The sequence below is a fragment of the Merops nubicus genome, unplaced genomic scaffold, assembly GCF_000691845.1.
Source record: "Merops nubicus isolate BGI_N331 unplaced genomic scaffold, ASM69184v1 scaffold9701, whole genome shotgun sequence".
NCBI classification, from domain to species: domain Eukaryota; kingdom Metazoa; phylum Chordata; class Aves; order Coraciiformes; family Meropidae; genus Merops; species Merops nubicus.
In genome coordinates, this window is record NW_008589006.1 from 51,610 (window position 1) to 63,254 (window position 11,645).

The window sequence follows — 11,645 nt, forward strand, 5'->3', positions numbered from 1 at the left end:
TGAACATAGCCAGAGATATTGCCTGTGGCTGTAAATACCTGGAAGAGAATCATTTCATCCACAGGTGAGGAGAAACAGTCCCTTCTGAGATGTCCCAAGGTGCGTGAGGCTCACGCAGTTTCTATCTGAAGTGGATCAGAACAGATCTCCAAAGGGGGAGATGGAGATGGAGGTTTCCTCTACCAATACAGGCCTGTGCTTTGGTGTCTGGGCTGGCCTCACTGGTTGCAGTTAAGCTCTGCACTGCTCTTTGCACTGCTGGGGAAGAGGGAACCTCTGATCGCAGTGATCACGTGTTGATTTTTGGGTGCCTGTGATGTAGAACATCTGAGATTAGCCCTGTAGTCCACTAGATGGTAGTGTCACTCTGTGTTAGCTCATAAAACAAGTTCTAATTCTTTTCTGATCTCCCTATCTCGACCCCATCAGCACAGGACAGCCCATCACATTTGAGCCATTGACTAGAGAAGAGTAGAACATGGATAAGAGGTCAAATCCCAACACTACAGCTTTCTTCCCAGCTTAGCAGCTGTCCTGGGTGCTCTTGGGGAGCACATATTTGTCTGTTTACTCTTCCTTTTCCTCTTTTGTTGACCAAAAAAAAAAATGTTGATATGGCAGGCTTCAAATAAAACCAAAATAAAATAGAGGAGGTAAAGATTATTATAGATAGCCTTTTAAAAACCCCACTTGGACTATTTTGCTTCTGATTAAGAGTTGTTTCAGCTCCTAATGTTCCCCAAGCACAGCATGCAAGAAAATTCCTTCCTGAGTATGAACTCTGTGCTGAATTCAGCCCTTGTGTGTAAAGGGAAGGATGGGGCTGCACACAAGAGGCTCACACAGGCTCTAACTAAACCAACATGCAGCCTGGAGCTGTGCAAGTAGACAACTAGTCTCTAAAAGTGTGTAGAGGCTGGAGAAACTGAGAGAAATAAGTGGCAAGCAAAAAATCAGAGCAAAAAGCCATGGGACTGAGATATGGGATACGTTGGAGCTTTATGATTAGAGCATCTGAGACAGTTTTTCAGGTTCTTTCATACTGGAATAATAAATAAGTTATTTGGAAAAAAAAAATTGGACTATTCTGTCATTAAAAAAGAGTAGTAAGAGTGAAACAAGTTTTGGCTTTTGGATCTCTTAATAAGTACAGGAGATTAGTATTCTCATTGGAAATGTCAGAGGTAATCACTACAGCATTATTTTTTAAAAATCCTTACTCTAACAGTCATATCCTTCATCCAGCTCCATCCACCCTGATCTATTGAATTTACTATAAGGGCCAATTTTTGCTTGTGCTGCAAAAGCCCAGCAGAAACCCAACAGAAATTTTCTTCCTAAGTGCTAGATAAAACCAATTTTCTTTTCTCCTCTCAGGCAGATGTTCCCTGGTTTTCTTACTCTGTGTCACTGAGCCCAGCAGTTATTGCATTAAGTTTCTGACATTTCTGTCCACAAATGGACAGGCAAGCTGTTATAGCTCAAGACCAATCTCCATTTCAGGAGAGGAGTGGAAGAAACTAGTGCTTGACTCTTTTTTACAGCAGCATATCACTTTTTAAAAAACTTTCTAGGTCAGTTTTTGCATTGTTGGACCTCTAGTAGAGGCAACCTGGGAATAAACTTGGTTTCTTTTGGCAAGAATTCTGGAAATTAGTATAGAAGGATTTTCATCCAGGTTCTCTAGTAGGATTTGTTAGTGATGTCAGTATTACTTAGTGTGGGTCAGAAAGGGAAAAAGCTTATCACTACAGGTAACAGGTGTCTTAGGGGGAAAAGGTCATGTAGTGGGGTTGTGGAGTTGTCACTAAGAGCAGGTCTTGTCATCTAGGAGTCACAGGAAGAGAAAGCTGAGCTTGATTTCCAAACCCTGAGGGACTTCTCAAGACTGGCAGTGGGAAGAAATGCATGACTTGCTGAAGGAGATCACTTTTCTTGGCAGTTAACAGGACCCCCCACAGTGCTATGATTTCTAATGAGTTCCTTTTCAGAATGTGTATCTAAAATGAACACAGATCCTTCAGGCTTGGCCGTGCAGTCATCCCTGCCATTTGTCCCAAGCTAAACCTGCACCCAGCAGACGGCTGCTCCCCTATATAGCTGTCCTTGGTTACACAGGAGATAGCCAAAACCAACAAAGCAACAGTTTGCAGAATCCTACATTGACTTTTCAAGGACTTTGCTAAGACTACCCAACAGTGTCACATCTGTAACTGATGGAGACACTGCTGAGATGCCAGTCTTAGAAAAAACACAGCAAGAAAGAAATCCATCGTAACGTCATATAAGCAAAAGAGGATCTGTCCCTGGTCTGACACTGATCCTGCTTTCTGCCTTAGTGAAAGGAGATGGGAGCAAGGAATGCTTGGCAAAAGCTGGGTAGAAAATGTAATATAAATGTAGTTTAAGAATTGTGGTTAATAAAAATGATAATGCAGTTGGCATTAGTTCTTATTTCGTATAAGGCTCTTCTCATTTGTGTGAAGATGACTCAACTAACTTGGATGACTGAGTCTAATATCCTTTCCTTATTCTTTTAGTTACTTTAGAGTTTAGAATTGGATATTTTTATTTTTTTTTAAGAGATATAGCTGCAAGGAATTGCCTTTTGACCTGCACTGGAGCAGGACGAATAGCCAAGATTGGTGACTTTGGGATGGCCAGAGATATTTACAGGTAAGTGAAAAGCCACTTCAGTTCTGTGAATAACTCAATAATCTGTGTAATTTTGACCAGTTTGAACTGTCTTATGGAATCTGAAGCAGTGGAACCATCCATTACATGTCTAAATTTGATTACCAGTTAACTAATTGGAGTTAACAGACTGTAAATTAACACATCTATGCCTACTAGTCAACTGTGTTTATTCCAGACTGGACCCCAGGGAACGCTAAACCAAGCACTGCCAAATTTATTAGCTAGTTGATCATAAATAACCTTAAATTTAAAAAAAAAAAAACAACAACAAACCAAACCCAAGCATAACCCTCTTTTCTCAAGAAGACCTGCTGTATCAGCAGTGAATTTGATGTCTTCACTGTGCACCTACAACATCCTCAGTTTCCATCCCAGTGGCAAAGAAGGTACCAACTACTGATTCAATGCACTACTTGTGTGGAGAACTTTTCCTTTTTCTCTTCCCTGACCCCCATGGCCACATGCAGCTGCCGTTGCTGTGGTGATAAGATCTTTTATAGGAGCCCTTTCAGAGTGTGTGACATTCTCAGGGTGTTTTTATCTTTCCCAGAGCAAGTTACTACCGCAAAGGAGGAAGAGCCATGCTTCCTGTCAAGTGGATGCCACCAGAAGCTTTTCTAGAGGGAATTTTCACCTCCAAGACTGATACCTGGTAACAAATGCCTTTTAATCACTTCTGCTGCTAAGTGATAAGGGTCAAGAAATGTACTGCTCAAGGAAAAAAATATCTGCTCAGCAGGAGGCCTAACAAATGTCAAAATTTCTCAGGACAACATTTAAAAGCCTTCCCTCTGCGTTCAGGAGGAGTACAGCTAAAGAATTCTGAATAAGAATTTAAAAATCTAATGGAAATGGAGGTAATAAAAATTTTCTATGCATAAATGTAGAGTATCATAGAAAGGCAATCAAGGAGTGAGAAGAGAAAGCTGTTTAGAATCCCAAGAAGTCTCTGTTAAAAATCCAGACCAATACCATCAGATACTTCCCCCAACCCTCATCTGCCACTCATTATCTATCAGTGACAAGGCCTGCTTATATATGTTGTATATTACTCACTGTGAACCACCCAGAACTACCCTTCTGTATGTATTTTTGTTCTGTTGTACATAAAACGACAGCAGATTTAATCAGAAGTCCTTGCTGGTTGCTGAGGAAACAATATTTATATAACGATTCCTCATGTCCCTTGATCTTTGTTTAAAATAAGCACCTCCTCGGTGGTAGCACATTCAGGCAGAGGTGCTGGGGGATGGAGGCTTTCCAGCTGCTTCAGAACGCCTCTCTCCCTGTGTACAGTAGATTCTTCAGTGTACTGTACGGAGCCAGCCCCTTGAATGCCACACTGACCCAGTTTCCTGAAGCTGTTGGTGGTGCCGGAAGACACGGGATCGCTTATCGGCGCCTGACTCTCAGCAGCCCCCACTAAATATTTGGAAGGAAAGTGCTGCAGTTCCTGTAACAGGCTATCAGAAATAACATCTGTGTAGTGGAAACTTCTTCCACCTTTGCAGCCAAATTCTGACCCTGCTGAAGTTCTGGTAGAACCCTCTTGACACCCCGGTCAAGTCCTACGTTGTTTTCAGCGTTTTTCAGCAACTGTATCATGACAAAAATTAATGCTGCTGCCTTTCAGTTTCACTAGATGTCTCTTAACTGATTTTATTCTCGGGCATCCTGATCCAAAACAATGGTTCAAACATCTTGAATCTTCCAAAGAAAGGCAGGAATCTCCATGCCAGATGTAAGTTCTTTTCAGTTAGACCATACACAGCACAGGGTGATCTGGTGTCTCCTGCTCCAGAAATAATGAATGCAGCAGAAAGAACAATTTCAGAGCTATTAAAATGTTTTGAAACCTCTGCAAAGTCAGTTTTGGAGCTTGATCAAAGGTTTTGAATTGATCAGGGTTTTTTACATCAAAGTTTTTACATCATCACACTAATTGCATATTACTGTGGTTGGCCTACAGCTTTGAAAGGTCGTTGCCGTGACATTAATTGCACAGCTTTGTGCCAGGTTTGTGGAGCACAAATAACACTTAATTGGAATTGTTGGCTGGTTTCTGACACAGGTCCTTTGGTGTGCTGCTTTGGGAGATCTTTTCTCTAGGCTACATGCCCTACCCTTGCAAAACCAATCAAGAAGTGCTGGAATTTGTCACCAGTGGAGGAAGAATGGATCCACCAAAAAACTGTCCAGGACCAGTGTAAGTCTTTTTGTACTCCCACAAGGGTATCAAACAGGTTAGACAAAGGCAACCAGACACCTTTAGTCAGGGAATGGTGTTAGGTGGGTGTTCTTGGCTGTCTCTTGAGCCACTGCCTCTTGTGAATAGGTTAGAGCACCACAGGATTTGCTTTAAGCTCAGTATCCAAGGATGAAGAAATGACATGTCCACTTTTGCTCTCCTCCTGTGGGCCATGTACTGAGTACAGTTCTTCTGGACCCATGATCACTTCATACTGAAATACATCTTCCATAATTATCTTCCTTTACTGATTCTGGGGGTTTTTAACTTATTTTCAGGTACCGGATCATGACACAGTGCTGGCAGCACAGCCCAGAGTATCGGCCCAACTTCTCCACAATCCTGGAAAGAATCAAGTACTGCACACAGGTACTGGTCTTTGGTGTCCAGGTGGAGAATAACCCATGGAATGCCAACTTTAGCTTTAGTGCCCTAAACAAGTGAGGAGTGCTGACAGACTGATCTAATTACTTCCCCATTTGTGGTGGTGCTGGTAGCTCAACTGCTCTTTTCATCTGGGTTTTCCAGTATCCATCCTCACCCTCCCATCTTCAGCCCAACCAAAATGAGATTAATACTGCTCCTGTGCAAGTCAATGCTTTCAGCTCTCAGCCTGTGCAGTAGCAAAATGTCCTTTTGGGGATGGAAAAGTACTTAGAATCTCTTTCAAGGTCCATATTCTGACCTTGCCTAATGTTGTATGAAAAAAACCCACAGCTGAATAGCTTTGGAGAGGAGGGGACGAATGAGATGGCATGGTGGGTTCACCATCTGGTAGCATTTCACAGCTACAGGCCTGGATCCAACCTCCTGAGGGAGAAATTATGTACTGGTCACCCTCCCCAGCCTAGCCACTGATTTTACTGAAGCACAGCCTCTACTCAAAGGAAGCAGGCAGACGAGAGGGCATTTTGGCAAGTCCCAACAGCACGAGCTGTCCAGATGGCACACAGCACCTTGTACGACCTGCAGGAATATTGCCCACACCTGATGGCAGCTTCTGCCAAAAGCTTTTCCCCTTTCATCTGTTTCTCTTAAAATGCAGGTAGTGTGACGGTCACCCTGGAGATGATGCTCAGGGTGGACCAGGCTCGTGTCTCTTTTTCAGGACCCTGATGTGATCAACACTGAGCTGCCCATGGAGTGTGGCCCCACACCAGAGGATGAAGGGAGTACAGTCATGCGTCCAAACATCTCCAGTGGGATAGTGCCCTTGCTGGTAAGCCCTTCTCTCACACCCCAGACAACACCTAAGACACTGAACTCCCACCATGCTGGGCACAAACTTGTGCAATGTCCACAAGAGCTAATGGTGGAGAACCTGAGCAACCAGACTGCTCAAGGGCCCAGCCTGCCGTGCCTCAGCGATTTCAACAGTGGGTCCTGGTTCCAGCAGACCCTGAACCAGAAGTTGGAGCTCAGCAATCCACCAACCCACAGACTGAAAAATAAAACAAAAAATCTTTGGAACCCAACCTATGGATCATGGGTGCTAGAGAACATCTGTCACTTCAGCCCCAGCTCCAAGCTGAAAACAACTCCGGAGCGGGAAGATTCGGGCTTTGATGGGAATTGCAGCTCTTCTCCTAGCTCTCGGGCATCTCCAGCATCTCCAAGCCGAAGCAACTGCCCTCACCTGGATATTGGTGGGATTGAACTGGTGAAACTCCAAACTTTCCCCTGTGGCAATGTAAATTATGCTTACGATGACCTGTGCTGTAGCACTGACCACCAGCCGTCGGCTGTGGCAGAGGTCAGAGCAGCCGTGCTAAGGAGCTCCAGTCTCCACAGAGATGAAAAGCCTTTCCATAAAACAGAGAAAACAGCAAGAGAGAGGGACTCTGGTCTGTCTCTGTCAGATGACCTGAGTGTTACGCCAGTATAATATAAACAGATCTTCCAAAGGTCAGGGAATGTGTGTGTCTGGAAGGACTGCTTCCTATTTCACTTACTTCCTCCATTCAAGTTCCTTCAGATGGGTGATGTTTCAACATCAGCAATGTTCTACTTCCTCCTTCTACCTGCCAGATCCCCAGATCATTAAAGACAGTTGCGTTTCTATCTCTGTCTATCAAATGTGTTTCACTGAACCAGCTTAGAAACGGAGAAAAATGGCATTGCTGCTCTGATTCAGAACACACTACTCCACAAAAGGACTCCTCAATTTGCTCAGGTGAAAAGAAATGGACCTACCATCCAACCACAGCATTTGGGTGGAACCAATGACCAACACAGGCTGCTCTTCTTTCTGACTGAAGAAACCAAAAACTCATGCTGGGCCAGCAGCAACCCACTTGCAAAGGCTGCCTATATTCCCCAGAGCTTTTTTTTTACAGTCCTGATGACTTACTAATGATGCTCATGCACTGCAAGGGAAGTCAATAAATAACAGCCACATTTACATCTGTTTTATTAGCAGACCCTGTGGAAAAATATGGAAATTCAGTTACTGCTCAAAATGGAAGCACCAAGGAAGGATTTAAAGAAAAACAAAATAAAATTAAAAAAAATCCAGGCTCCTCTGAGCACGTGCTTTGAAAACAAGCAATGAAGAGGAAAACAAATTTACTGCTAAAATAAAAAATAGTTGGTGGAGCTGATAGTATCCCTTTGAATAGTGAAGGAAATGTGCTGCTCTCCTCATGGTGTCATGCTCCTCTCAGCTCCTGGCCTGGAAGGGGCAAGTGGCTTTTCAGGAAAGGGTGAGCTGCATGGAGTGATGAGAACTGGACTGTCTTTATCTTTTAAAGGACTTTACTTGAGATGAACTTCATTTTTGTAAGTACTTTGTCGTTCAGCAGTCATTCCCTGTGCTATGGTGGTAAGCATTAAGCTGAGATTATTGGGTTAACTGTCCAGCATTTGGCACACTGGAGTTCTTGGGTTTAATACCTATTCCTCTGAGGTAGAAACAAAGCAATGCAAGGGAGAGGCAGAGTGAAGGGGAAGGTAGAATAACTCAACCATTTGAAAAAGCTGAAATCATGACTTGGTTTCACACACGTGAGTAGGTCATCACTTCTACTCACCTTGCAAGCAGAATTTCTGGTAAAGGTAGTTGTTGGTTTTGAAGACAGTTCATTTCTAAGGTATTTTTTCTGTTGCTTAGGGTCTAAACTGGCTGCTGTCTAAAGCCTGCAAAACAATTCATTACTGTAAAAGTAAATAATTTGGATTAAGCCTGAACAGTCTCAGAAGCATTTTGTCCTTGCTCCACTCCTGAATGGTGTGGTGCCAACCTAGAGTGGAAAATTAGCTCAGGTTTATGATTTGTTGGTCTGACTTTGTTCTGAGCTTGCACTAGTTTTAGGCCTTTGGCTTTAGAATGAATAGTTTTAGATACCATCGTTTCCAGCCCTGAAGGGTGATGATGGCCACCTTTCAGCAATGAGCTGTAGGGTATGGAAAAAAATCCCAATCTACATTATGAGATGACAGACAGTCAGAACTGAGAGGTTCTGCTCTCTACGGGCAAATTCCAGGACTGGGGTGGAGACTGATAGGCTTAGTGACCAAGGGAGAGGGTTGCCCTTGCCTCATGCCCTTCTTTCCATTTCATTTTTGCTTTAGCTCTCTGGCTTCTGTCATATTTAGCTCATTGCACGTCCTAGTTTACATACAGGAGCTGCTACAGCCCAGTCAGATGAGGCAGGAAAGCATTAGCAAGAAATGTTCTTTCTTCCCTCTTGCAGAGCCTAACAGTTTTGGTCATGCCTCAGGCTGGCCTCCTCTGGAACATGCTAGTCAAAAATAAATACATCTACAGTTTGCTAACTGGAGTAACACCAGTTAATCTTCAACATCCTTTGTTAATCCTTCAGCATTTTGGATTATGCCGGTCCTATGGTTTATGCATTTATCCCCTGTGCCTGTGTGATAAGGTGACAGCAGTGTGTAGTGACCCCTAATTCAGGGGCAGGGGCCAGGACACCAGACCCCTTTCCAAGCTGTGTCTGTAACAGGCTCCATCCCAAGCAGAGTGCTGGTGGTCATGGCCATGCTTCTGCAGCCTCACTCCAACTCTGCTTTTCATTGGCATGGGTGGCAAACTGGTGGTGAGAGAGGAGTGAAATAGTTGATCAGAAGCCATGGGAAGTTAATGATGCCACCTCTGCTTCCTCCAGAGCTTTTATACAGTAGCAGGCATGAGACAGGTCTCTATTTTTTTTTTCCATGTGGTAATGACTATACAATAACCTCAAATTTCAGTGAGAAGCAGGCAGGATCCCTGCTGTCCCTATGGTTACCCAGCTTGACCTGCCACTGCCCCATACACAGCGTGTGCCTCTACATAAGTCACTAATTTAGAAAGGCCAATAGTGACAGAACTAGGGAGAGCCACTGAGAAGTGAAGGGAGAGAAGAGTGCAGTTCTATTACCAGTGTCACAGCCAGTCTTAGGTGCAGCTATGCATTTTAAAAACAAAATGCAAGTTCTTCAGTCCAGCACCTTGGACAAATAGCTGTCTTCTCTGAATAGCTGCATCAAGGTACTTATTTACAGGAAGAACATAGACAAAGTTCCACTGAGCCAGAGTAAAACCCCATCCTGCCCAGTAACTTATCTCCAACAGTGGGTTCTTGAAGGGTAACTGCAAGAGTAGAGTGAGCATGCAGTGATTATTTATATGTCCTAGACCTACTTTGCTGGTTTACAACAGCTAATTTAATTGAGCAAACAATATTGCTCCTGTCGTGATGCTGAAATGGTACCTGCTGTCCAAACCATACTACCCAAAAAGAAAAAATAACAATAGTAATGACGTGTACTACAGCCTTGTCCTACAGTTCTGACACTGAAACTTACTGTTTACACAATCACAAATTTCATTGTGCTCAAGTGCTACCACTTCAAAATAAAACTTGCTGAAAATTGTGTTTTTAGGGAGGCACGCATAAGCAAGGAGTTGAATCCATAGTATCAAAATTAGACACTTCAGCAACTGGAAGTTTGGCAACTGAAAGCCAAAACCTGATTTGCTTCCTAGAGGAATGAGCTGGGTATCTGGGATTGATTGAGTCCTGTAAGCCACATGAAAAGTCTTCCAACACTTCCCCAGTCAATAATCAACCATTTATAGGATTATTATAAATTGCTTTTTCTCATGGGTGCCTGTCTTAACATGTTACCAACTTGGTTTTAGATTTGTGTGTATAGAGTTGTTGGGGTTTTCTTCTTCCAGGCTCAGCACTAGTACTTTAAAATGTAGGTATGAGGTTGTATGAAACAAGATGGAGAGGGGACTGAATAACAAAAGATGAAATAGTAATACAAACTTCACTTTGTCTTTCTCTGCTTTCTTTTCACATTTGTTGATACACTTGCTTCTGATTTCTTCATCTTTTCTCTCCTCAAGTGTTTTGTATCTTCATTTTTCTCTTTAAAGAACCAGAATTTTTTAGCTGCACAGATTTAAGGTGTCCCCCCTCAATATCAATCCTTTTCCTGAGGTAAGTTCTCCACTGATGTGCCAGTGGGCAAACGTGTGCTAAGAAAGCCTCACAAGGCTCATGAAGTACTTTTGGGCTTCTCAAGCATAACTTATGCCAGCTCCACCACCCTCCCCCAACCTCCTGGAAAGAGCTGGGAGCAGTTTTCCCCACTGTATCTGCATCTCCACAGCCATGTGGACCACACCTCCTCAGACCCTAGAGCAGCAGAGCTCCGTGAGACAGTTTCTCCTGTAGGCATGGCTGTTCTCTCTCCTCCTGGCTGCCTACCCTTTTCAATCTGATGCAGAGACATCAAACATGGCATCACCAACATCTTCCCACCTCGTCATGTGACTTTTTCATCTAATTAGACTGGTTTTGATGTGTCATTACCTCTGACCATGGCAGCACTCCTTGGTCAACTTACCCTTCTGGGTGGCCACGGTACATAAGTAGATGACATGCCTGCTTCTATGCAATTTAAAGCAGGACAAGTGTATACTTCTGTATCTGCAACACAAAATAAAATGACACTGGTGGTGGCTGTTGGCTTCTCTCTCTCTCCTAAGTCCTCTCTGCACACAGGGAAGAGGCTGCTTGCTCTCTCAAAGAGATGTTGCCAGGCCTGGAGGGCTGACTGCTTTTTTTCCTGCTGCCACACAAAAACTGCCCTGCTGGACAGTCAACTGCTCTGAGTCTGCCAAGTGCCTTTTGAAGCACCATATTTGTATATGCTGCAGGAATAAAACAAGACAGAACTGAGATTTTTGAGACAGAGCTTACCTCAGAGAAAGCTGTCAAGTTGTGCACGGATCAGGTTCTAAAACAAAGGTACCTAATGGGTTTTGGAACCAAGCTCCAGTGTTAGCTTCTAGAGGTTTTAGAACTGGTTTTGTTTTAGGAAGTATTAGATGTTAAAGACTAAGAGCACAAGAAACACTAAAATAAATAGGTTTTCTCCCTTCCCTAAGGAGCTCCTTGAAGATATTACTGTCCTGTGACCAAATCACAGTGGATGTCTTTTTTCCTTCAGTCTCATTTATTTAGTAGCATACACACTTCAAAGTAACAAACAAACCAATACAGTCAATATCAAAAGTGACCATGGTCAGCATTGCATTGTAGTGTTCAGAACGGATGCATGTGGATGATACAGGCCATTTGATCTCAGTACCTTCATATATAACAAATAATAACAACAGCAATTAAAAAAACAACAACAAAAAAAAAAGCAAGAGCCCTCTGAGATACTTATGGGTTTGGTCCAA

The 11,645-nt window shown here is 43.2% G+C and overlaps 1 protein-coding gene across 1 annotated transcript in view; it reads left to right on the forward strand.

The window, feature by feature from the left end:
- Nucleotides 1-6,830, forward strand: part of LOC103781719 (leukocyte tyrosine kinase receptor-like) — a gene marked incomplete at its 5' end in the record, with an annotated part of 50,607 nt that extends 43,777 nt beyond the window's left edge. Inside the window, 6 exons of the mRNA XM_008949441.1 lie at nucleotides 3-64; nucleotides 2,584-2,676; nucleotides 3,248-3,349; nucleotides 4,769-4,903; nucleotides 5,224-5,314; nucleotides 6,054-6,830. Of these exons, the coding sequence (XP_008947689.1) occupies nucleotides 3-64; nucleotides 2,584-2,676; nucleotides 3,248-3,349; nucleotides 4,769-4,903; nucleotides 5,224-5,314; nucleotides 6,054-6,830 (1,260 nt within the window). The remainder of the gene's footprint in view (nucleotides 1-2; nucleotides 65-2,583; nucleotides 2,677-3,247; nucleotides 3,350-4,768; nucleotides 4,904-5,223; nucleotides 5,315-6,053) is intronic.
- Nucleotides 6,831-11,645: the final 4,815 nt, after the last annotated feature.